Raw genomic sequence first — 27,849 nt, 5'->3', positions numbered from 1 at the left:
ATATTTAATTTTATGGTAACTGCAATGTTAGTTTTATTTAAAAAATGTTCCCAAGAGCATGGTTTTGATAAGGGAGACATAACCAATGTATGCCTCTATTCACATGTCATCAGTCACCACACACTCTTAAGGCACTATACTCCGTATGTAAGTTGGCGGTAAATTGTGTTTAATCTGGGCATCCCTTCATGGTTTGCTGTGCCACTAGGTGAGAGAATTTAGGCCTCACGTTTTTGTTTGAATGCATTCTCTAGGCGCGGAGTATATTACACTTTCAATATGTTTCGTGTATTCCGTCTGGCTAACATGTTACTAAATAAACAGAACACAGATATTGGAACAGTGCCTTGAGGGTATAAGCGATAAATTATTGTCCCACCTGCCTGTGAACTATGAACATATGTTAGATAATAAACTACTTGATGAGCAGGAAAAATTTAAATTAATCAAATTTTTATGCGCCTAATATATATTTTGATATTGATTTAATTTTATTGACAAAAACTGATAAAATATTGAAATTTTGATACATACATTTAAATACTTTTTGTTTTATTGAAGACATTTTTTAAGAATGTGACAATTGTTAATAAATAAATTTCTAATAAAAATCAATATGTTATTATTAAAAATCTTGATACGTTTATTAATAGTTTAAACTATCGAGAGTATAAAATCCAAAATTGTATACAATGGTTTCAGATTTTTTAAGTATAAAATAAAAACTAACTTAAACAAATAATTATAATACACATTAAGCATACACGTCTTCACGGTCAGCACCAACTCCGTCTCCATCTTCTAAAGACGAGAAATTCAAGAAATGGGCGGGCCTATGAATCTCATGATAAAATTCTTTTGGATTGGCTAATTGCAATTCATACTTCATATTTGCGTCATGTCTTACACCTAAAATTTGATTAAAAAAACATTTATTAGTGAATTCTCAAACATTTATGAAATATTGAACAGTCATGACTCATGATCATATTTACAAATGTAACATTCGTGCAAGTAATTAAGGATTAATGGCTTTTATCAATTGTAGTATTTAATATTTATTATATTATTTACCCATAAAATTATAGTTCCATGATCCTTGTGCTGGAACCATGAAGAAACCAAGGAATCTATCCGACAACAGCATTTGTACTTTTTCATAATGGCTAGGCAAGTATCCTTTGGGGTTGTTACCTTTGTCAGTGTTTTGTCGACCCCATTCAAAACCACTAAATTAAAAATAAATTTAAAAGATTAAAATTTGAAACGTTCAGGAATTTAATGATTATTTTTACCTTGGAGTCAATTTATAAGCTGTCAATGAGCATGAGCCTGGAGTAAAACTGCAAGTTATTATTACAGTTTTTTCTCCATCCCACGTCGAGTTATCAGACATAATTTTGGCATGGGTGCTTATATCCTAAAATATAAGTTATATTACTGTAAATTATTTGAAGTCTTTTTAAAAATTTGAATTTACTTGTGGTGATAGTTGAGGTAATTCATTAGGCTGTGTATGTATCCAACCAAGTGGTTCCATGTCATTGAGATAGTGATGGTTATTGGGTAATTGTGATGGTACATGTATAGTTTGATGTGTTCCCCACTGTGGGGGCATCACAAGGCAACGGATTTCTTTCACTTGAGGGTTATCAGGAGGACTCACGCCATATAAGTATGCACAAATCTAAAATAATTGAAACATGTTTATTAAATGCTAATATTAAATAGTAAATACTGTAAATGTTAGCGCAGTATTTGCTTAAAATAATTCAATATACCTGAGCACGAAGATCAGAAATGGTGACAAACTTTTTGAGTATGTTCTTAGGTAATATATACGTGTAACCAGTTTCTTTAATGTCGTCAGACGATACATATATATGATTAGTACGTAAATGAAGATTTGTTGCAGATATTGCACGAACTCTCCATTCAGTCTTCGAGCTAGAAATAATATGAATTTATAATTCTAAAATTTTAAAACCATGATTTAACTTAGAATAATACCTGAAAGTTTGAGTTTCATAATTGGAAGTAGTGGAAGTAATAATATCATCTCCATGTTTATTCACTGTTCTAGTTGTGGTTGCTGTTAATTGCGACTGTTCTTTAGTTTGTTTCTCGATCTCAGCAATTTGCTGTCTTTGTGCAGATGGTGCACTAATCTCCATTCCCAAAATAATATCACGAATTTCTGATTGTGTTAAAGATGCAACATTCACACTATAATAAGACGACAATTGTTAAATTATTTTTTCGTCAACTTTTTTTAATATTATCCTTATTATAAACATACTTATTTTTCTTTCCGTAGTCAGCTAAAATCAAATCCTTTAGTTGAACTTCAACCTTAATCCATTCGTCATCACTGAGGGTAGGCCAAATGTGATGTGGCTCAGTTATAGTTGTTTTGTCTGGTTTTAATATAACTTTGGTACGTTCGGTATTGACGTGTAAAGCTCTTAATATCAATATTAAACGAGAAAATGCCTATAAAAAATTTAATTATTATATAAATTGAAATATGAAATACTTTGGATATTCTATTTATACCGTGTAAGAAGAGATTGTTTTAAGCCAATCATCATACAAATTGAAAAGAACCATCTGAGGTTCAGTAGCTTTCAGTATAAGGTCACCAAACTTCTCCACCTTCAAACATGCTTGAAATGGAAGTTGTAACTCTGATCCTTTGATTACAATATTTGGGAAATCCAAAAGATGCACCTAAAATAAACAATATTTTTATAAGTGAGAATGTGTCATATTAACCAAGATAAAAAATTTACCTCAAGAGGATCCAACATTCCTTTACGTGTAACAATAATTTGCTTAGGCTGTTCTTCAACAGGCAATGAACGAATCAAAGCTGCCACTTCTTCAGCTGTTTTCCATTTAGCTAACTAAAAAGTTAAAATTTTGATTTGTAGGATAAATAAATATTAAATAATAATATATTTTAATAAAATAATATTTACTTGTCCTAAACGTTTCTGACCAGCCCATACTGAGGTGTGAATTATTTTCAAAAATAGTTGTCCAGTACGTGGATTAAATATGAAAATAGCTCCATTAATAGGCTTTGTTGTCAAATTACCTTCAAAAGTTTTATGAATTGTTACTCTGTAGACATTTGTATCATCCACAAACCTTAAACCAAATAACATAATATAATAGATGAGATAAATTAATTAAAAAATTCAAAGAATTATTATTAGTTCTTGTTGTTGATGTTAAACGTTAGAATACTATTTATTGATAAATTATTATTAATAATATGAATTACCAAATAATTTGATTAGAAAACAGTTCACCGTAATTCTGACTTGATAAGTATGGTTCTGTAGGTTCGGAAGAATACAATTGTAAAGCTTTTCGAATACGTTCTCTCAAAACATATAGAGCAGGATTTGCTTTCATTATTTTAGCCATAGCTTGTTGAATTAAAGGCTTGCAACCAGGGAACCAATTTCCATAAGCACTAAAACAATAAAGTATATATAAATAAAACATATTCCACTTTTAATTTAATATAGATTAAAAAATTATTGATTGGATAAAAATCAATCTGTCAAAATATATAAAACATAATTACCTGTGTAAGTTGTATGCCAAATCAATTGCAATGAGTACACCCGTAGGTGATGGATAAATAGACATGTTATCAGTAGTATAATCCAGAAATTTGGCTCTCGCGTAACGTTCAACATCGTGCGAGTCATAGTCACCCCATCTAAGTTGGACATCTAACCAATATTTTTGTGTAGTTGTGTTGTCCATTGTATCCCTAAAATAAATTGTGCAGACAATATAATAAAAATAATTTTATATTTTTTAGTTAATTACTTTGAGTCGGCCAGAAGCGAGGGTCTTGAAACATTCCATTTATAAGCAGCAAAAAGTAAGATATCGGCACAAGATGAATTCATTTTATATGATTTACGTGGATGAATAGTTTCTTTTTGAACAGTTTCAATTTCTAATGCATCAAGTTCTTGATCAAAAACCTAAAAGATTATACAAATATAAATTACTAAGTTAATACATTTTTTAAAGGGGTTTGGTACAAAATATACTAACTTGACAAAGATCCATAACAATAGATTCATGGACTTTTTGCCACAAATGAGCTCTGAAAATTTGAATCAGGGAAATTTTGAGAGTAGGAATTTTACCATGCATAAATATTCCAGTCAAATCAAGTTGAACTTGGAAACCAACATAAACATTAGCTCGGTTAATAGTTGGTGACCACCATAATGTAAAACGACGATTAGGTATTTGATTCAAACCAGAACGTTGAGCATTTGTCAATTTTTTATACTTCATCGATTCTTCAAAACCAGATGCCTTCTCCCTGAAAATAAATATTCAATAATTATAATAAAAATTAAACAACATCATAACTTAATATATAATAATTTTTTTTACCAAAATAGACCTTCCCAAGTTGGGAAATAGGTTCCTTTGAATAAAGTATGTTCCAATATACCTTCAACACCTCCCAATGCTTGAATCATATCAGTTCGGTAATTGTTCAAATTCCATAATTTACCATCGTGTCGTTGATGAGTCCACCAGAAGGGATTCTGTTTTAGAACCTGAATTGAAATAATTATATATAATATATTAATACTTATTATAATGTAATAATAATTTATTATTTAATTTAATACAATTAATATCATTTACAATTTTAAGTATAGATATAGCTCTAAATTAAATATTTACAAATATTAAACTTTTTTAATTTAAATTAATTCTTTTTTATATATTAAGAACTATTATTACTATTTATATCTGCACTGCTTTTAGGATTTGTAATTTTTTATTAATATTTCACCTGGTATTGTTTGAATTCTGTTCTAATTCTCCAGCCTTTATCATAAGCTAATGTATGTCTGTCTTTTTGGAACAGAGTATTTATTCTTGGTATCCCACGGTCCCAACTATCTTCTAAATCTTCCAGGGTTAAACGTCTGAAATTACAAAACAAAAATACATCAAAATAAAAACGTTCATATTTATATATTTCAGTTTTACCTGTTTTGTGCATTTGCTTCTTGTCTTTTTAAAGCATATTCAGCCCACACTCTTTGGGAATCAATAAATTCTGATTCCCACGGTTGAATATAACGATATAAATTTGGAATTAATTGATCTTCATCGTGACTCATACCCGAACGGAAATGAGTAATGCCAACATCTGTCTGTTTTGACCATCTTAAATCGGACTGGAAAAAAAATTGTTTACGATCAATAAAATATTTTTTAAACAAATTATGTTAATATTTACTTGAGGAATAAGAACATGACCCATAGACAACATTCCCAAACCACCAAGTTCTTTAGGTGTATAAAAAACCACAGGAGGGAATCTTGAAGGCATTTTAGAATTAAGACCAATTTTAATACGGGTTTGAATTTTATTTTCACATTTCACCAGTAGATCCAAAAGTTCCTGAGTATTTACTACAGCCTCTCGGAAATAAGTCATAAGACCTATCAAAGCTGTATTCCATTTGTTAACAATCTATAATTAAAACTCAATTTTAGTTGTATATTCAAATAAAATAATGATAACAATTTAGTTTAACCTTAGTAAATGTTGTTGATCCACTGGCCATTAAAATTTGACGAACACGATTGTGGAATCTTTGCAAGGATTCATCATCAACTCTCAAAAACGATTGAGCTGTTCTTTCCTTGGTGATTTCATTTTGTAGATTCCATATACCATCTCTATGAGTAAGTTCATCGTGAATTGTTCGACACTAAAAATAATTTTATTTTAATTAAAGTGCACATAATCATATTACATTATAATATTTCAATCATCTTACTTTAGGTAGAATTCGGCATTCAAAACCACTCATATTAAACAACAAATTAGGATTATCTTTGGAATAAACGCTCACAAAACTATTTTCCCACTGAATGGTTGTTGTAGAACGGGGTAGTCTGTTTTTAATGTCCCAGAATACAGCTCTCCCTCTATTAAATTAAAAATTAATAATTAAAAATACAAATTATCTACTAAATTATTTATAATAACTTACAAGTTAACATCATGTTTCATTAAGCGCATCCTAGCATCACGAGGCCAACACTTTTTATTATTATAACCAACAATGTTTTCATTATTTGGATCTGGATGTTCCGTTAAATAGCGTTGAATAAGATCTTTCGCTTCTTCAGCAGTGAATCTATTAAAAAAATATTCAAATAAATTTAAACAGTTTTTAATAGTTTAATATTTATTTTTATTAATCCAGTACTATAATACAATATTATAAATTTAAAAAAAAACTAGTACAAACATTATTTCAATTATAATTATGAAATTAAAAAAAACACCTTTAGTATAAAGTAAAGCAAGACTGATAAGTTAGAATTAAGTGGTATACCAGATACTTATTATTCTTAAAAATATATGTTTGACATAACTTAGCTATTAAAAAACAATATTTTTCTAAGAAAATTTAATTTTTTATTGTTATTACTTATTATTTATTATATGGTTTATTTTGCTTTTTGAGCAACTTTAACTAAAAACTCAATCATATGTATCTAGAAACAGTAAACATTAGGCGTCTTCAACGATATCAATATTTCGATTCGATTTCGAAAACTTTTTTCGGAAATTTAGGTATTGATAATCGTAATATGAACTGAACTGATTTTAATGCCAAAACTCTTGAATAATATATTTAAAAATTATTAATTGTTAAATAATACCTACTAGTTACTACCTAATCAATTAAGTATTGACAGTTATGATAGTCATATAGTTATCGAAATATCGATGCCTAAATTTTTTTTTCGATATTACAATTTAATATCACACAATTCAAAGCAATATCTATATTCAAAAATATATTGTTGAAGAAGCCTAGTAAACATACTTCAACAAGCTCTATTAATCATAAATAATTACCTTAAAAATATGTGTACTCTATCAATATATCGACAATAAAGACGAACTGGATGAGCTATTTCAGTAACAACATCTTGGAAAGTTAAGAAATCATTTGGCATTTGAGGGGGTCCTGCCATTTCTGAGGATCTTTGTAATCCTAAGACTAGCAAATCCAAAACCAATCCATAGTATTGAACAATAAATGATGAAAATTGTAAGCCTCGAACTATACCATAACTATTAGTATGATTCATATCCTGTAATTTTGTAAATATTAAAAAAATTGTAAGAACATAATATCACACTTTAGGCCTTCAATTAAACAAACCTTATAATTAATTATAACATTGCTTTTGGCAGTCATATAATCAGCAATATTATGATCGACAATTAATCTTAACAATCTGTTAAGTAATGTTAAATCGATCTTTTCATAGATTTTTTCAAATTTGGATTCAAGTAATACGTTGCATTCACCTTCACTCACATCCCATACATCTTGTAAATTATTTACACCTAAATTAAATCAAGTGTTGTAATTATTGAATAAAAAAAAAAATAATCATAATTAATAATTATGTATAATAATGAATACACAAAATAGCATAATATTTACCTTGACACCATTTATATACAAGTAATGGTGGAGGTTCAGTATCAGAAGGTTTAATCCATGGTGGAAACAAACGTCGTTTATCCGCTTCATACCATAAATATTGATCCAAATAGGCATCAGTTATTTTTTCTAATGGTTCAACATCATATACAGGTACTAGGTGAGAGTATAAATCCATAAACTCTATGCCAACCTGAACAATTTAGTCAATTAATTTAATTAGTACTATAATCTTGGCAAACAATCACATAAATGTAAATTATATATTATTTAACATTCAAAATATATAAAAAAAAAATAATCACGACATAATTTTTATCCAATTTTAGGGACTCTATTCACTGAGAGAACACACAGATTCTACACATTCTCACACGACACTCGGTTAGGTTAGGTTCCAAGACAGGTTCCACTATGGCATATAATGGCATATTTTCTAGCAATTCATACGTTTATAATATATACTCACAAATATAATCAAATTGACTATTGAGTAAATTTTGTTAAGTTACAACGTTAAATAACAAATATAACCTTTTTTTTAAAATCTAAAATCAATCATTATAATAAAATAATTTTAAAGATAAGCACCAGTTACACACATTTTCCTATTGGTTTGTTTAGGGGACACAATTCATTATTGATTAATAAATACTATCATAATATATTATATTATTTAAAACATTAACTATCAGATGTCCAACATAGGTTTTTGTGTGTATATCTAAAAATAACCAATGTCAACTATATTTTATATGTGGTCTATATTAATAATAGGGTTTCTTGACACTTGGTTTTTAACTAACAATAAATTATACAAATTATATGCTTTTATTCAACAAATTTTTTCTTATCAGATGATATTGTTGGTTGTTCATATTCTTATTTAATATGAGTGACATAAACGCTGTATGTCACTCAGCTAAACATCTAAAAGACAAATGTCCATATTAGCAAGTCACTGTACGAACCACAGATTAGAACTGGCTGTAAATGATTGTATGAAAGACATTTCCGCAACTAACTATTTTAAACATTTTATTGATAGTTATATGCATGGTTAAAAACTTTAATAGATCACAAAAAAATAAAAATTAACTAAGAACCTTATTTAATGATTTACTATTATTCATATCTATGAGTCATTATATAATCATAAAAAAATTAAAAAATGTTTAATAATATATTTCTAGAAATATGACTATAGAGCCTCATTCGCGACAGGGTAATAATATAGTGTTTATAATTATAAAATTTTAAATAATTTAAAATGTAGTAAATATGAGGGGGAGGGGTGATACCAATTAAAAACATTTAAGGGTATACTCACAAAAAAATTATTCAGTTCAGATGTATAGTTATGTCCAAACAACATTTACAATAACAGATCACTGACCACGTTATAAATAAATGCTATTTGTCTGTATTCATTAATACAGATATCAGACCCCTGTGCTAATCATCATAACAAAATACTTTTAAAAATTTGCTCAGTTAGGCGCATTTTCCTATTGGTTTTAAAATAGACACATCACGGACGAAATCTATTAAAAATACAATAGTTGGGCATCATTCTGCATCCAATATCAGAGCCCCTACGCAATTCATCATTACTTATTGATAAATAAATAGTCATATATTACATTATTTAACTATTAACTAATAACTATACTTAGAAAAGTGTAGTTATTATATAACTTGTTTTAACTCAGTGATATATACCATTAAGAAAACTGTTGTACTATATATTCTTAATCATTTATATCATACTATTAATTATTACAGGTAATTTGTTATCTTCGTCTTAAAAGTGCGTTACATAGCAAATTTTACGCTCAGCAGATCACGTTTAGCTCTGTTGGTTTAAAAATTAGAACGATTTGACCTCTTAAAAAATTGAATGGTAAGATTATTATCCAGGCAATCTAATAGGATTTTAATTATGTTTTATATTTAAAGCATGTTATGAGTACTAAAACATTAGTTTTCAAATTAAAATATAATAAAAAGCTAGAGGTTGCCTAGATAATAATCTTACCTTAAAATTTTATAAGATGTCAAATCATTCTAATTTTTAAACTAACGGAGCTATACTTGATCTGCTGAATGTAACATTTGCTGTGTTAAGCACTTACAAGACATATGCGTACCATAGCCTCTTAAGAACTTTTTTAAACATTAGGTATACATTTAATGATACAATATTAATAAATAGATTGAAATATTGTTTTATGTATTCGTTCAGGAATAAAATGTTGTCCAAACAACATTTACAATAACAGATCACTGACCACGTAATAAATAAATGCTATTTGTCTGTATTCATTAATACAGATATCAGACCCCTGTGCTAATCATCATAACAAAATACTTTTAAAAATATGCTCAGTTAAGCGCATTTTCCTATTGGTTTAAAAATAGACACATCACAGACGAAATCTATTAAAAATACAATAGTTGGGCATCATTCTGCATCCAATATCAGAGCCCCTACGCAATTCATCACAGCTTTTGAAATATCCATTTACAAAATTATTTTTAATATTGTTAATATACGATCCTACATTTAGATAAATTGGGTACTGATAAATTATTTTAATACAAGCTATAAATTTTTTTTTAATAAATAACATTAAATCCAAATATTCAGTTCTTGAGATGTTATTAAGTATTAAGTGGACGCATATTGCATATAGTCTACTTATTAATAAGACCATGACAAATATGTAGGTATGGTGAGTCTCCTTAATGCTGTTAAAGCATTCTTTTGAATAATAAATAAATTGTTCATAACTATGAGCGCTAAATTAGATTATCTTTTATCTAACTTGCTACAAACTTCCATATTACGAAATCTCATGGGGAACAATAACAATTTGAATTATTTAGAATTTTGTTAAATAGAATTAAATTAATTTGGTAGTAATTTGGTCTGGTTCTCAAAAATATTTGGTTAAACGGAAGTTTCACTGTACACCATAAAGATTACTGCTGTAGTATATATTCTGAATAATTTATGATTTATACCATATTATAGATTACAAGTATCTTGAAATTATTATTACTCATTAAGAACTTTTTTGAATATTAGGCATACATTTAATTTTTGTTAATTTAATGATACAATATTAAAGTTAATTGAAACATAGTTTTATGTATTTGTTCAGGAATAAAATGTTGTCCAAATAACATTTACAATAACAGATCACAGACCACGTTAAAAATAAATGCTATTCGTCTGTATTCATTAATACAAATATCAGACCCCTGTGCTAATCATCATAACAAAATACTTTTAAAAATTTGCTCAGTTAGGCGCATTTTCCTATTGGTTTTAAAATAGACACATCACGGACAAAATCTATTAAAAATACAATAGTTGGGCATCATTCTGCATCCAATATCAGAGCCCCTACGCAATTCATCAATGCTTATTCAATACTTACATGCTATTATTTAAGATTTGATTTAAAAGATGTATTTAATTTCTGTAGCATAGAAAATTATTACTATTTTAAGAATATTATATAATTTAACTTCTAAAAGTTCACAATTGATTTTTAATGTTAACTTATTGAAAAGTTAAAATGCGTACTTTACAGCGTGTTTTTGATGGCACTACACTTCTTCGGATAGAGCTTATATTATAAGGTAATAACACCTCCAGTAAATTGCATATTATAAGATAGCCATAATATTATGATCTGTACCATTTTTTAATGATGTACAAATTATGAAATCATATAACTCAATAATTATTAATTAAACTTAAATTTCAATCTACTCTTAAAAATATAATATAAATTGAGTTACTTGATGGAATTTTAATGAAATTACTTACTTCTTTAAATGTTCTTTGAGTCAATAAATGACGTTTAATTCTTGAAAGTGCTTCATGAGGATTATCATAAGCCTGTTCAATTAATCCTAATTCTTCTCTTTGGCTTTGATTCAAACGTGACTTTACACTATAAAAAATATTTTATAATGTAGAATATTATAAGTGTACTATGGGTTGTCAATATTTATTATAGTTTTTTTATTATCTATTATAACTACATAACTTTGTTATTACCTGTATGCCTCTTTTAAACGTTCAAGAGCTAAAATTAATAATTTTGTATCGTGTTTGTACGAAAGAGGAGGAAATGGAATTGGAGCAAATCGCCGAGATTCTAACCAATGAACAGTTGTTGTGTAAATAGCTACAGCTTCTTCGGGGGAAATGTAAGGTCCATCCTAAACCGTAATATGATATGAATAGACTTATAAATTTATAAATAAATCAAGAAATCATACTTTAAGATAATTGTGCTGACGTTCTTGTTCTGCTTTTAAGTATAATCTAGTTAAACGACCTAAATTCTTTTTACACACAGTCTTATCAACTGTAGCTCCTCTACGGATACGTTCTCTGTTATAATGTGCTGTATTTGTCCACCAATCAGCTTTCATTTTTACATATCGAAGAATCATATTCTCAATTGGAGTTGGTAATCCAGGAACCTGAAAAAATAAATAAATACATTAAAGCATAAAATTAATTACATTTCTAGAAAAAATTATTTTACCTTCCACGGAATATTAGCTTTCCAACATCTCCATGCTTCAGATAAATGCTGCAAAATTGTTCTAGCCTTATTTTGTTTTATTCCTTCAGGCATCATATCTACAATATCATGCATGACCTAAACAAATAAAATATTATTTAAAATAAATTCATACAAAAAATAAAAAAAATAATAATAATAGTAATAAAATAATTACAGAAGCACGAAGTTCTAAATCAAAATGACTCTCCACACGTTGTTTAGTAACAGTTTTAGCAACTCCTTTTGAATGCCTTCCTTCAAACTGACGAGACAGTAAATTACCTAACCACCTTTCTAATAATGGTGTTATACCTCGCATAAAAAACAACCATACACGCCAACCTGGCGCCCAAAATCCACAACCTGGACCTTTGCCCACTGGTCCCTAAAATATAACAATATTTAATTATATTATAAATGTAACACTGCTTCATAAAATAATATTATTATAACTTGATACAATAACTCACAGTATTAAACCGATAGTAAATAAGATGTTTCAAATCTTTGCACATACGTATTTGTCTCATAAGTTTGTACTTATAACGATACATGCCAGTCAGTTGTCCAACATGCGCAAATACATATTGTAATCCATCAGCTAATTGAAATGCATCAATATTGTTTAATCTGTATTGTACATGTGAATCAATGATCAATTTTGTCAAACGAAGAATTTCTCGACACAGATGAAAAGCTAAGAACATAAATTAATACATTTAATCGCACATAAATTATAAAATATTTTAATGAAAATATACCATTTCCAAAACGAGATTTTTTCCTTTCTTTGGTTGTAAGCGTTTTCACAGGTTTCAAATTAAAATTATAATCCAGATGCAAGTAGTTAAGATTTTTACGATGAATTAAAAGGTTTAACATATTATATCCTTGCCTGCAAACCTGTAAACCAGCTTCTACCCAATCTAATGTAGTGGTTTGGAAAAACTTAGTAAATTTAAATGATCGGAATAAATATCTAAAAATAGCATTAAAAATAACAGTTATTGGTTTAGTATGAAAAGAAATTTAAAAAAAATAGTAAATATTTTAATACAAACCTTTTTTTCTGTGGTTTAGGGGGTCGATGTTTCAAAGCATTTAATACATAATATTTTAAAAGTTTTTGATAGCTAACACGAACTTTAACAGGTTGCCCTGGTGGACAATGTTCTCTGTACCAACTCTTAACTAAAGGTACATCAATAGCTCTTCTACAACGGCCTATAATCATAAAATATACATATATTACATATAATAATATAATAATTAAAAATATTAGTGATTATAAAGAAAATATTCTTACCAGAGCGCATATTGAATGGTCTAGGAGCCCATAATAATGCAATTCCATTTGCTGTGTTGTCGGTGTAAACAGGAGTTTCTTGTAGAAATGGCTGAACTTCTGGTGGTAATTCAAATTCTTCATCATCATCAAAAACAGGTTCACTAACCTACAAACAATTTAACACTCTATGTTTATTAAAAGATAGTGCGATGTTTAATATGGCAAATACAATTTTTATCTTTTCAGCTAAGCAAAACAATAACAATGTGATAGTAAAAGTAAATTTAAGTTTTTAACTGTACCTATAACACTATTTACATTTATTTTAAAAAATTTAGGCTGTAAAGTTAATAATAAAATACAATTTCTACAAGAATAAAAAATTAAATAAATACCTTGACGGAATGTCTGTGTGATATAGGATTTATTAAGGGGTCAAAATAAAATGCTGGCAAGTCTGGATCTTCAGTTTTAATGTACACAACATTTGGAGCATGATACCTGAAAATTAATACAACAATCTTACTAATTTCCTAACACACTGTGATATTTAAAAAGAACATTTTAATATATTAACACCACACTTTAATGATATTTAATATTCATATCAATAATAAAGTAAACATTTTAGTGTCAAAAAATTTACCATTTGAATAGCATAACACATCAATCAAATAGAATTATAAAAAGTTATGTATAATGATCAATTTTTATTTTTTATAACCAGAGGCGTTATTATTTAATGAGATCTCAAAAATCTTTTAATTAAATAACATTAACTTACTTAAATAATTATAGTATTTAAAAATTATCCATTAACCCTTTCACTACTCCAGACGTGCTATTGCGTCCAAAACATTTACCCTATTTACTGCTCCAGATGTACTATTACATCCCTGTATTTTATAATATTCTTAATTTTTCAGTAACCGTACAAGTTACAGTAACCATGGTTTGCGTTAATTTAAACTTAAGTAATTAGATCATATAGATCTCAACATTTAAATCTTAAAAAAATAAATATTTTATTTTACGTAGCATACACCGGTTTCAGTGGATAAATAGTGTAACAAAGAAAGGATTAAGTATTTTTTGTTCAGATATATAGTTTTGTCCAAAAAGCATTTACAATAACAGATCACTGACCACGTTATAAATAAATGCTATTTGTCTGTATTCATTAATACAGATATCAGACCCCTGTGCTAATCATCATAACAAAATACTTTTAAAAATTTGCTCAGTTAGGCGCATTTTCCTATTGGTTTTAAAATAGACACATCACGGACGAAATCTATTAAAAATACAATAGTTGGGCATCATTCTGCATCCAATATCAGAGCCCCTACGCAATTCATCAATGCTTATTAATTACATTGTTTAAAGTGTAGTTAAATAACTATCTAATTTTATCTTAGTGATATACAATGAAACTTCCATATTACGAAATCTCATGGGGAACAATAACAATTTGAATTATTTAGAATTTTGTTAAATAGAATTAAATTAATTTGGTAGTAATTTGGTCTGGTTCTCAAAAATATTTGGTTAAACGGAAGTTTCACTGTACACCATAAAGATTACTGCTGTAGTATATATTCTGAATAATTTATGATTTATACCATATTATAGATTACAAGTATCTTGAAATTATTATTACTCATTAAGAACTTTTTTGAATATTAGGCATACATTTAATTTTTGTTAATTTAATGATACAATATTAAAGTTAATTGAAACATAGTTTTATGTATTTGTTCAGGAATAAAATGTTGTCCAAATAACATTTACAATAACAGATCACAGACCACGTTAAAAATAAATGCTATTCGTCTGTATTCATTAATACAAATATCAGACCCCTGTGCTAATCATCATAACAAAATACTTTTAAAAATTTGCTCAGTTAGGCGCATTTTCCTATTGGTTTTAAAATAGACACATCACGGACGAAATCTATTAAAAATACAATAGTTGGGCATCATTCTGCATCCAATATCAGAGCCCCTACGCAATTCATCACAGCTTTTGAAATATCCATTTACAAAATTATTTTTAATATTGTTAATATACGATCCTACATTTAGATAAATTGGGTACTGATAAATTATTTTAATACAAGCTATAAATTTTTTTTTAATAAATAACATTAAATCCAAATATTCAGTTCTTGAGATGTTATTAAGTATTAAGTGGACGCATATTGCATATAGTCTACTTATTAATAAGACCATGACAAATATGTAGGTATGGTGAGTCTCCTTAATGCTGTTAAAGCATTCTTTTGAATAATAAATAAATTGTTCATAACTATCAGCGCTAAATTAGATTATCTTTTATCTAACTTGCTACAACGATCATGTAAATTAATATTACACACATTAGTAAAAACAGCAAATATTTTTATGAAGTTTTCAAAACTTGTGTGTTAATTTAAAAAATTTTAAACATATAACTGTGCTATAAAAATAGGTGACACTTAAACGACAGTGCATACGGACCATAATGTTTATAAAAAAAAATTATACTTAATGAAAAATGCTCACCAAGATAAATGAACGTAATGCGGAAGATTATTGTATAAATATGGAAATGCAATTCTGTATTCAGTTCTTACAGGTTGTCTTATAATAATTTTATTAATATCATTAAATTCATTCCAATCTTCATCACGGACAAAACTAAAAAAATAAATAATTTTGAAAATATTTTTACAATACACACATAAAAGTTAACAACTTACGATGGATTTGAATCTTTGATAAGTGGTTCAAATTTAGGTCCACCAGGAATCGCCATGTTTAATGCTTTAGCAGTAAAGAATGATTTTGGGTCGAATAAATAAAAGTAATTATCATCAACAAGATCAGTTAAAAGTTGATTAGCTAATCTATATAATGTAGCCATCTGCGGTAAAGTTAAATTCCATTTACGATATGTAGATCCGTTTACATGCCTAAAAAAATATAAAATTAACTCATTAAATACAAATATTAACCACAAAGAAAGTCAGATGAGATTTGGTAACATGTTTGTGTTTGAATAAATTAATATTATTGTTTTTAATACCTTGTGTTAACAAGTGGTTTATGATCATAAAACCATTTTGCTACAGCAGCATCTTCTTCTGTATCCAAGTCAATTTGAATAGCTTCTAAAGGTTCAACATCTAATACATTGTCAGCATAATCTAAGGGTGGTTCTTCATCATCAAATGGAGGAAAACGCATACGTTTAAAATGACGCCTATCACGTTTTTCTCTTCTCATCATTATCCACATAGTTCTTAAATGATAAATAAGGTAATATATTTATTTAACCAAGACAATATTAGAAATAAACTGGCTTACCCCCATTGAGCAATATAAACTGGTTCAATAACCCATGGAATTTCATTAACAAAAGTAATTGCACCAGTTATATGATACAAGACTTTGACATCACGAATCTGTTCCCACGGCATGGGCATATTTTCCAATAATTTTAGAACAGCATGCGGCATATATTTCAAAGCTCTAAATTAAAATATTACTTTTAACACATTTATATATATTATTTTTTTGTTTTATACATTTAAAAATCATAATATATACCTACTTAGTGAGAATTAATCACAAAAAATAAATTATTTTAATGAAATAATATATTTTAATACTAATAACTAATAAGTATTACCATTGATTATACTATAGATTGCTCTATGGCCGGTTTTTTGGTAGCACAAAATATTTACTCCCGGATGGAGAGCCTACCTAAATGTTACATGACTAATTACTAATTCGGACGGCTATATTATTAGGTGCTACTTTGTGGTTAGTAATGTCATGAAACATTGTAATCGGTAATAGTCAGGTCGCCTCGCCGTCAACCGAGAGTAAATATTTTGTACCACTGAAAAACCAGCCAGTGAGCCATCTATAGTATTTATAATCAATGGTATTACTATACTTATAGGTATAACACTTAAATTTATTTTATGTAGGTATTGTAATCTTAATATATTAAGGAATTATAAAACTTGAAACTTATAGCATTTGATATTAATTGTAGGTGGTATATATTTAAAATTTGCATTGATAGTTGATACTAATACAGCTAGGTACCTAGTTTATGATAACAAGCATTTAGTTTCAAAATCCTTCTATTAACTCAGAAATTTATTGAGAATGCCCAATGGCAGTAACAATTTGTATTTTATCTTGGAAACACTATAGCACTCATGTATTATAATATTCTATTTTAGTTTGAATTATTTTCAAATACTAATATACATTAATACAGAGTATAGATTCTGATTCCTGATACAAAATAGTATTTTTGTGTTTCCACATGACTATTATAACTATAATATGATTATTAGATTTAAAACTAAAATGGTTTATCTGAATAACGATAAGAAATATTATTTTAGTACACTCTCATCTCTCACCAAGACAATGTGAGTAGATAATTAACTCAAAAATGGTCAATTTAAATTGTCACTACAAAGGGTTTCTTTTATTAATTTTATTTATATAATATATATATTATGATTGAAAAGCAAATAAAATTATGTAGTACAGTTTCAAAAAAGAATCAGGGAATAAACAATTCAACAAAAAATTATTTTATACACACTTTTGAAATTCAGAATCTCTTTAAAAATGTAAAAATTAATATTTACCTAGTTATTAGGTATTATTTTTTTGTGTGATGGGTAAAAGCCAAAAGGTTAGCAAATGTAGTTACATTTTCAGTGTTACTGAAGTCTTAGAATCAATATCAGTTTTAAAAACTGTGTTGGAAATAAACAAGATTTATGCCATTACTTTCTTGGTTGTACATACCCTAAATAAACTCTTTTATCATGACGATATTTTCGACTGCTCATGTCACCATGGTCTCTGATTATTTTACGTATATGTTCGGGGGGCATGTCTTCTTTTTGAGCATCGACAAAACCAAATTTACGTTTAGGTGCAAATCTTTTTGATTGAATTTGTTGCCATTTTTGTGCTATGTAATAATGAAACATTTATCAATTAATCATGGGTAACAAGTTGAACCAAAACTAAATTGAATAAAACAATTGATCAAAATTACATTTTTCTTGTAATTTTTCATCACTTAATGGTTCAGGTATTCTGTGAGGTGGAGCTGATGACATCTGATGCATAGCCATTTGCTGAGCAACATGCATATGAGCATGTACAGCTGCTGCTTGTGCATGGGCAGCCTGGGCTTGAGCTTGTGCTTGCACGGCAGCAATTTGTTGCTGCTGCTGAATGATCTGAGCCCATGGGTGTCCACCCAACATGAAAGGTGGAATAGACATAACCTTTTAAAATGAAAAATATATATATTTGTTGTGTAAGTTATGGCACTGTATTTAATAAATATATAATATAAAATTCATTATTTATAGTGTACAACCATACGAACATATAAGAAAATAACTTACTTTTTAAGTTGAGTTGACGCAAATAAAACAAATTATTACATCTTACATTAAATTGTTAATTTGTGTATAAATAAGACATTTATATTTAATTAAAACCGAAATGTAAAAGGTAAAAAAAACGCGAGTTTTTAGTTTACACAAACAGGACGGAACGTCGGTAAACGCATAAATGCATAATGTAATCACACCGACACACTTATAATCTCCTATATCAAAGAAACTGTACATATTCAAGTGGTTTTACTAGAGTCTTTGGAAGTGATAAACAAAAGAAATTCGCGGTAAAAATAATTATTATTTTTGAACATATTATTTGTATTTTAGACTCTGAGCGGAGCGATGAATTATTGATTTTACAATGATGTGTTTTAGATGCTGAGCGGATCGATGAACGTATTGATTTTACAATTATATGTGTTTTTTTTTTGTGTCTTTAGGACAGTAAAAGTGCTTAGATCAACAGTATTCTTTTCTGATAGGAAAGTGAATCTAGTTGGTACTTTAGGGTGTAAAAAGTAAAAATATTCCAGTAGTTTTCAAAAGTGCCGTGGAAAACGGGAATTTTTACGCAAAATCAATTTTGTCGAAAATTGATTTTGGTTTTTGGTGTAACACTACCTATAACAAATGATACACATGCAATTTTGACTGAATGTTTATATTAACATTTTCTATACACTATAACATTTTCAAAATATTTTAACTTATTTTGAGCAGTTAACGGACAATTTCAGTTTCCAATTTTTTAAATTTTTTATTCTATAAATATCAATAAAATTTTATTTGTTGGGTAAAAAATCTTAAAAGTTTAATAGAAGGCTCCTTAAAACGGGAATTCTTACGCAAAATCAATTTTTGACAAAATCGATTTTGGTTTTTGGTGTAACGCGCTACCTATAACAAATGATACACATGAAATTTTGACTGAATGTTTATATTAACATTTTCGATACACTATAACATTTTCAAAATATTTTAACTTATTTTGAGCTGTTAACGGACAATTTCAGTTTCCAATTTTTTAAATTTTTTATTCTATAAATATCAATAAAATTTTATTTGTTGGGTAAAAAAACTTAAAAATTTAATAGAAGGCTCCTAATATATATCTATTGTTTCAAAGACAGATGCAACATATTAAAAATCCAGTCACAATTTTTTTTTATAAGCATTTAAAGTTCAAATATTGACAAAATACGTAAAATTCACGAAAATTAACAAATTATTTTAAGTTTAGAATTCATAAAAAAATTTCTTTTTAAATCTAAGATTTGAAAATGTAGTACAAGATTCCTCATAAGTTTGCCTACGCTTATCAAAAAAAAAATGTCTACAAGCAAATCAAATTAAATTTTTATGAGCGTTTGATATTTTTACTAGATTGGATTTTCACTCGATTTCTTATGTAGCGATTTTCTTATTTTGTTGTAATTCAAAAACAAAATATAATTTTAGATATATGAAAATGTCACTGAATGTTTATATTTTCATTTTCTATATACCATAAAATTTTTAAATATTTTGAGCTGTTCACGGTCATTGTCAGTTTTAAATTTTTAGATTCTGAGCGAAGCGATGATTGTATTGATTTTACAATGATGAGTGTTTTTTTATTTATTTTTTATTTTTGTGTCTGTCATCACCTTTTAGGACAATAAAAATTCTTAGATTTTCTTCAACAGTATCGTTTTTGATAGGAAAGTGAATCTAGTTGGTGCATTATTATAATATATTATACATTTCTTTTTTAGTTGGTTTTTATGTTATGAAAATATATAATTTAGTTTTAAACCCCTCCCGAAAATTTGTTCCAACTGTGGCCTTGAAGATAATATCAAAATGTCATGAATAACACACAAAAAGTGTATAATATTCAATTAAAATTAAGTCAAAAAGGCGACACAAATATAATATTACCAGTTATATATTATTTAACTTAACAAACTAACTTTAAGATTTTGAGCGGCTAAGCTGAAAAGTATAAATTGAGTCACAGAATAACACAAGTTGTAATACCTGAATATTAGGTACCTTACCAATACTATATAAATAATAATATAATAGTCTTTAGAAAAATTAACGTGCTCTAAAATTTAATGCTTTGCGCCGATGAACGTACTATCGTACGTATAATATATAGGTACACGTCGCCTGGGAGATTTTCGAATTGATCGGTCTCTGTGTTGGAAGACTTGTATATAGCTCATTAGCAATTCTCAATTAAAATTGACACATATATCTACGACGTTAAAATCAAAAATAGCTGTCAACAATAACAGCAACGAGATACAGGCCGCATTACTCGAAATTCTCGAACTAATTGTAGTCGGTATAATGGATGGCCTTTATGAAGATGAAAGCGACGACGAAAACCTCATACGAGTAGTTACATCTCTTCTGTCTTTCATTGGTATGGATACGGCTTCCAGTGGTGACGTGCAGTCCCCAGGGTCAGACCCCGAAAAAACCTGCACTACGATTCCGGACGACGCTCCACTAGAAGACCCAACCGGAAAAGACGACGAAAACGAAGAGCATTTTGAGGTGTTGCACAGTCAATTGCCGAGTGGCGATGCGCTGTCTCTCGCAGAGTCTGAGCCTGCAGCTCAGATCCCCGAGACAGCACCACTCGGCTACACGGTCCAAGAAGACGACGGTTCATCAGTAGATCAAGTCGAATCCATTGTATCAGCTTGCAGTTATTCGCAGTCGGGTGGCGACGCTCCGCCCTCTGAGTTGGGGACTGTCGACCGAGCTCCGACTTCCGAGGGCGGATATCTCGACAACGTAGTGATGCCTGCAGCTGCAGAAGACGTATTATGTGCAGACATTGAGCAGCCGGCCAAGGAATTAGCTGTGATGGATAGTATCGGTGAGCTGATTGGCGAGGTGGACCCTGCAGTAGAACGCGAAAAACGCGTTTTTCCACGTAGAAGATCGACGTGGAAAAGGGTAAAGCGCGTTTTTCGCGTGTTGTTCTGCTGCAGGTGTGAAACCGTCCGGAGCTGATACTAGCACAGGCCACTTGGGCCGAAGACGACGGACAGGATGACGTAAAAGAGGGGAGGATACGGGAAAGAGCACGGAAGGTGTCCGGCGGTAAGTCACCCGCGCACGTTTTCCGACCACCCCCGGTGCGACGGGTTCGCGGGCGTAGCGCGCTCGGCCGTGGTTGACGCGCGAGATCCTCTGGCGGCTCGGCGAGCGCCCGGCTGCAGTTAGGTTACGGTCACGTGGAGCGATGGACGACAACGACTGAACGACGACGACGCGGCGGCTATTGCATAATATAGGTACCGACGCGGGCAACGATTCCGCCCCGACGGTACCAACGATGACGACGGCGATGGCGACTCGTTTCGACGGCAACGGCGAAGACTTTGGCACGGGGTGAGTGGCATAGAGATTATATGTGTTAGGAACACGGACGATGAGCGACGCCGGACCCGATGGAACTTAGGCTAGTTATGTTAGGTTAGGTTGGTAAACTGTTTCATGGTCCATTGGACGAAAACGCGGCTGAAGGGACGACGCCAGGGCGAAAATTAGATTACCGGGAGTCAAGGATCCGATGACTCTCGCCATTTCGTCCCGCGGTAATCCCACATCGGCCGCGTCGCAGACTGTTCCGCAGCACAAAATCTCTGTTCACTCTCTCCGCGTGTCTATTGGTCTTCGCCGTCCGTCGTCAGTGTCGTCTGCACCGTCAACCGTCGACGCGCACGACATCGCGCACTGTAGCCGCCGCTCGTCGCCGTCAACCATTATAGTCAACCGCTCCCGTGGCCGTCTCGGTCTGGCCTCGCCGGCTGGGCAAGGTCGTCACGCGTCCGAGCAAACGCGCCCGTGACACACGTCAACCCGGGGGACCGGTCGTGGGAACGTGCAGAGGTGACCAGTGGCCACAACATTGCATATTCGCACCAAATCGCCATCTCGTGTCCTCCCCTCCTAGTTAGTGTCTCCTGTCCGTCGTATTTTTTTTTTCCCATTCAATTTTCTTTTCTTATAATATTCTGTTTATTCATTTCGGCTTTTTCTTTTTTGTTCTACCTTTTTTTTGAACATACAAAATTGTATAATAATGGTAACTGTTTCCAAAATTGTTTCCGTTTTTGAATTTATATTCAATATATTTCATATTGTTTTTGTTTGATAAATAAAAAAAATGTTGTGAACACAAAAAACTATTGTTGCTTTTTTTCGTATTGTCGAGAGTATAATTAATTAATTTTTACAGATTATTAACGACTACCTATATAATTATTGACTCGAGTTCTAATATCCTGATCCGAACAAATCTTGTAACAGGTAAACAGGTATCTATTACTGTACTTGGAAATCACTTTTCGACGGTATGTGTTTTGACAGTTGTACAATAATATAATTATAGGCATAACCACGCAATAGGTGGCTATGACCTTTACCAAGTGGAAAGTGTAATACATTTGCGTAGCACGTAAGTATATAACATAATAATATGAATAAAGCGTCTACGTGATGTATGTCAATAATAATTGTGTATAAGTATCTTATAATATATATGCGCCAAATGTTCGGGAAATCGTTCGTTTCGCATAGTTCAAATTACTTAAAACCAATCGTATTAATATTATATTTTATTCTACGTATAGAAACTTTTTTTTATATCTCTTTCTGCAGCAGATTGCCTTCGTCTTGCAACCTTTTAAAATAATTTATTCAATACAAAAACTATGATTTTCTTCAATAGTATGTGTAATGTGTGGTCAAAATTATTGGAACCAAATAAAATATTAACGATAAGATCGCACATAGCTTAATTCGGATATCCCTTTATTTTGCTCAATAATCTGAACAAAATCCTATCAGCGATCAGCCAGATTTGTAGTAAATACTAATGCCCAATACTAAAATTAATTACTTTTTGCTTACAATAATATCATAAAATATGCCTATACCTATAGTAATATTATAGGCCAACACTCGACATAAGGTTTCGCTCAGAATCGTTTTTCGTAAGCAGGGATATTATATCATTAAATTTAAATTTAACACCATCCATTACAGTGACCCACTTGTAACTTACTGTACAGCAGAGCGACACCCACTTGCCCACCTTTTATTTTTCTGTCTGTCATCACCTAAAAGGACAGTAAAAGTGCTTAGATTTTCTTCAACAGTATCTTTTCTGATAGGAAAGTAAATCTAGTTGGTACTTAGGGGGGTAAAAAGTAAAAATTTTCCAGTAGTTTTCAAAAGCGTAATGATTCATGAAAAACATAAGAACAATTAAGGAAAACGGGAATTTTTAGGCAAAATCGATTTTACCTAACTCTAAAACAAATGACCGTAGGTAAACTCATGAAAAAAGTAATGCGTCTGCTGTAGAACTACTTAACATTTGTGCCACCAACTTAACCTTAATTTTATTCTGATGCCACATTCTGGTTTAGTTTATTGGGTAACTTTAATGTAAGGTTTGTTTGAACTTCATATAATTTTTTTAAATAATTCCAATTAATAGCTCCTTTGGCAGATAATAATCGTCTTGCATTTCTGGCTAACTTTAGTATGTGACAGGCATCTGGCATAAAAAAAACCTTTTCTCTAGAAACATGATCCAGCATTTAATCAAGCATCTATCCAACATTTAATATTATCATAGGCATCTATATTTTTAAGCCCGCAATATGTTTTTAATATTTTGTACGATATCCTTTTCTTCATAAGTTGTGTCAAATAAATAATTACCTGAACAAGTGAGAGATCTAGGATTTTTTATGGGGGGTCTCATATTCTGTATACACCATCCTGATGTTAAGAATTTATTTACTCCTCAAAATGAATGTGCTTAATATTCAAAAGGTACAAATTTTGTTTAGAAATGTCCCCAGCTTACTGAAAAATACATGCTATTGTGTAGAATATATTTTGTTTTTTAGGATATCCACGGCTGATCTAAACGAATTAGATTGTTTGTTAGAATTCTAAACTTATCACCATCATAATGTGGGTTGGTAATGTACTTATTACATTTATAGTACTAACTGTATATTATTATGAATTATTAAAAGAAGTTTATGTTTATGTCTATAATATAATATCTGGTACTATTGTACTAAAGTCTATTTTTATAGGTATCTACTATGTAGTTAAAATGTATACTATATATTAAATTGTGACATATGTGGTCAGCAATAATCATAGATTTTTTTGTGGTTTGTGCAATATTATAACTTATAGCTTGTAAAAAAAAAGTAATGGAATAAATAACGAAGCTCGGGGGACATGCACCCACTCACCACTCCCATAATTTGGGATTGAATACTAATGTTTCATATTGTACATTATATTATTAAAACAAATATACTTTAAGTGTTGTAAAGCAAAAATTCTCAATCTGGAGTTCCTGTTGTTTCTTGGAGGTCACTAACCAATATATATTTCTACGAACCACAAAAAGAAGTGTAATATACTAATATCTTTAAAAATGTCAGTCCTTATTAGGTTTTGGTCATCTGGCATTCATATTGCATGATTAAAGTGGAGATGTAAGCATTTAATCTTAAAGCCACAGTAAATTCATCAATTTAAAAAAAAGTGACATAAGGTTAAAAATACATTGAAAACTTGTAAGTTTTCAATAATCACTATTCAGAGAAAAAGAAAAGTAGGTAACACATTTCTCTATTCTATTGAATATTGATAGAACTACTTTTAAACTATCTTTTCTAAATATGTATATAAAAATTAAATTCATTAAAAAATAAATAAATCTCAAAATGTCACCACATTATTTATTTTAAATATATAAAGAGCAAAACAATTTAAGAGTTGGCATTTGGCCCTCTCCTGCGTCCGAAAGTCTGAACAACATTTACAAAACGTCTGTTGTACTGAATACGTCTTTTTGATCGTCCAGTTTTCTTCTTCTTCTTCTTTTCAACTTTCTCAACTTTTGGAGTTTGTCCCTTAACTTTACCAGCACGAGCCAGGGATCCGTGAACTTTGCCTAAATTAATTGATTAAATTTAAACTTCACATTTTTTAAGTAAAATTAAAATAAAATTATTTACCTCCAAGCAATGGAACAATGAAATCAATATTGAAGTTGTTTAATTCTCCAACAATTTGATTGTCATAAAGTGGTTGACCTTGATTATACAATGAAATTAAATTTTCTTCAATATCTTCCAAAGCAGCCAATTTGGTCTAATTGTTTGAACAAATATTAAAGTTATTAATTCTGTATTAAAATGTAATTTCAAACACATATTATGCACTATCTATAACTTTTTATAATAAAATATCAATATATTGAAAAATAAGTTTATCAAAAAGTATAGTATATAATAAATTTTTTTTTGATATTGGAAATATTAATTTTTTTATTTAGTTGAATCAAATTTTATTTTAAGATATGATGCTACTATAATGGTCAGTTATATTTTGACATACGTACCCAATTATATTATAAAAATCATTAATATTATTTAGGAAAATGTGATCAAGACAAGTTAAAGACCCACTCATAATATTTACTCTAGTGTCTTTATTTAAGGAAGATTTTAAATTCATAATAATTTAGAATATTTAGGTACCTAACTGATACAGCCTACGTCTATAGTCCCATATATAAATTCAAAATATTTAGTACCTTATATCATTATATAATACATGGTTGGAGCAATATTCTTTTTTTTAATAACATAATCTAAGTAACAAGTCTCAAGTTGATATGAGGAAACAGTGCATAAAAGCCCAAATACACGATCCAACACTTTTTGCAACGAAAATGTTTGTGCAAACATTTTGAGCGTGTTAGGCGCGGTTTCAGAGTTGCACAATGTATTTCGGTCAGGTTTGAAATTTTCCGTGCAAGCACGTAAATATCAACATTCTGTGATTGTGTTCCAATACTCTTGCGTTCAAATGATTTTAATTAGGTTTCAAGTAAAATACAGACTAAAATGTACTTACCCCTCACGATTTTCAATTTTTTTTTTCTAACAATTTGTTTTATGCTTAAATTGATAGAGTAAATTTTTTTACCGGAAACTATTATTTTAGTAATTATAGCCTTCCATGATTTGCGATTTTAAGTTTATGTGGTTGCTCGCAATATTACATGACGGCCACGCACAACGCTTATAACACATTTTTTTTCTATATAGGTAACCATTAGCCTGTCATCTACCCGAAGATAATTGTTTTTTAACAATATTGTTTAGTTCCGAGGCATACTCAAGGGGTTCGACACAACAAATCGAGGGTTATTTTCGATTTTTTTTGTTCGAGCGCAGCGCAGCAAACAAGTGCAGCGCTAGCAGATTATGTGCTTTTTAACAACATTGTTTAATTTTGAAGCCTACCAAAGGTGGTTTAACACAACAAATCGGAAGAACATATTTTAAAATTTTTTGTCGGAGCGCAGCATTTATTAAGTCATAACACATGACAACATAATATAATCCAGACTTTTAGACATAATAAACACACAATATTTACCTTGATCTGTGAAATATTCTCAAATCCTTGACATTCCAAAGCATGCACATTTTGACCACGTACGAACAAATGCATTTTGAAGTCGCTAAAATATTATTAAACAAAAAGTTAATACCTAATACAAAAAACGTAGATATTCTGTGTTCTGTTTCTTATGCGGTTATAGAGTTGCATAACGAAAATCGTATACAACACAATTCTGAGAAATGTTATGTTAAAAAATTAGAACATTACTTACATTATCAACCACCGTCGTTTACTTTAATTCAAACGCAGTGGCGTCCAACGAGGAAATACTTTCCAGAAGGCGAAGCGAAACGACAAGTAATTGCAATGTGCATTCACCAATAAGTAATAACTAACATAACCTGAAAGACATAACAAGACACAGATAATATATAAACATACGTACTATGCCCTTATTACCTAAGACCGTGGCATCGGGCAGTTGGGTCCCCCGAGATAACAGCTTATCATATCCAGATTAATATCATGGAATAA

The 27,849-nt window shown here is 29.8% G+C and overlaps 3 protein-coding genes across 3 annotated transcripts; 1 reads left to right on the top strand and 2 right to left on the bottom strand.

The window, feature by feature from the left end:
* Window positions 1–468: 468 nt before the first annotated feature.
* On the bottom strand, window positions 469–19,016 carry LOC132952345 (pre-mRNA-processing-splicing factor 8). Its single transcript, XM_061024628.1, has 41 exons — window positions 18,859–19,016; window positions 18,501–18,735; window positions 18,245–18,413; window positions 16,769–16,933; window positions 16,488–16,703; window positions 16,162–16,374; window positions 15,965–16,099; window positions 13,814–13,919; window positions 13,437–13,584; window positions 13,192–13,354; window positions 12,892–13,109; window positions 12,601–12,827; window positions 12,306–12,515; window positions 12,110–12,226; window positions 11,838–12,044; window positions 11,614–11,777; window positions 11,380–11,506; window positions 7,539–7,731; window positions 7,251–7,438; window positions 6,941–7,179; window positions 6,063–6,209; window positions 5,847–5,997; window positions 5,601–5,777; window positions 5,300–5,536; window positions 5,047–5,237; window positions 4,847–4,982; window positions 4,435–4,604; window positions 4,084–4,360; window positions 3,850–4,010; window positions 3,599–3,790; window positions 3,290–3,484; window positions 2,982–3,153; window positions 2,793–2,906; window positions 2,557–2,730; window positions 2,300–2,493; window positions 2,011–2,226; window positions 1,782–1,947; window positions 1,481–1,687; window positions 1,296–1,420; window positions 1,075–1,229; window positions 469–909 (listed from the first exon to the last, which is right to left on the bottom strand). The coding sequence occupies exons 2-41, from the start codon at window positions 18,730–18,732 to the stop codon at window positions 755–757; spliced, it is 7,149 nt and encodes a 2,382-aa protein (XP_060880611.1). The 5' UTR covers window positions 18,733–18,735; window positions 18,859–19,016; the 3' UTR covers window positions 469–754.
* A 2,140-nt stretch (window positions 19,017–21,156) lies between these two features.
* LOC132952450 (uncharacterized) lies at window positions 21,157–21,867 on the top strand. Its single transcript, XM_061024755.1, has one exon. It carries the CDS (start codon window positions 21,193–21,195, stop codon window positions 21,865–21,867), a length of 675 nt encoding a protein of 224 aa, XP_060880738.1. The 5' UTR covers window positions 21,157–21,192.
* A 3,744-nt stretch (window positions 21,868–25,611) lies between these two features.
* On the bottom strand, window positions 25,612–27,747 carry LOC132952788 (ubiquitin-like FUBI-ribosomal protein eS30 fusion protein). Its single transcript, XM_061025215.1, has 4 exons — window positions 27,587–27,747; window positions 27,349–27,433; window positions 25,917–26,052; window positions 25,612–25,852 (listed from the first exon to the last, which is right to left on the bottom strand). The coding sequence occupies exons 2-4, from the start codon at window positions 27,421–27,423 to the stop codon at window positions 25,668–25,670; spliced, it is 396 nt and encodes a 131-aa protein (XP_060881198.1). The 5' UTR covers window positions 27,424–27,433; window positions 27,587–27,747; the 3' UTR covers window positions 25,612–25,667.
* Between the last annotated feature and the right edge of the window lie 102 nt (window positions 27,748–27,849).

This window comes from Metopolophium dirhodum, chromosome 9 (genome assembly GCF_019925205.1).
Source record: "Metopolophium dirhodum isolate CAU chromosome 9, ASM1992520v1, whole genome shotgun sequence".
Taxonomy (NCBI): Eukaryota; Metazoa; Arthropoda; class Insecta; order Hemiptera; family Aphididae; genus Metopolophium; species Metopolophium dirhodum.
Note: the sequence above shows the minus strand (reverse complement) of the source record. Positions and strands in the feature narration are given on the sequence as shown.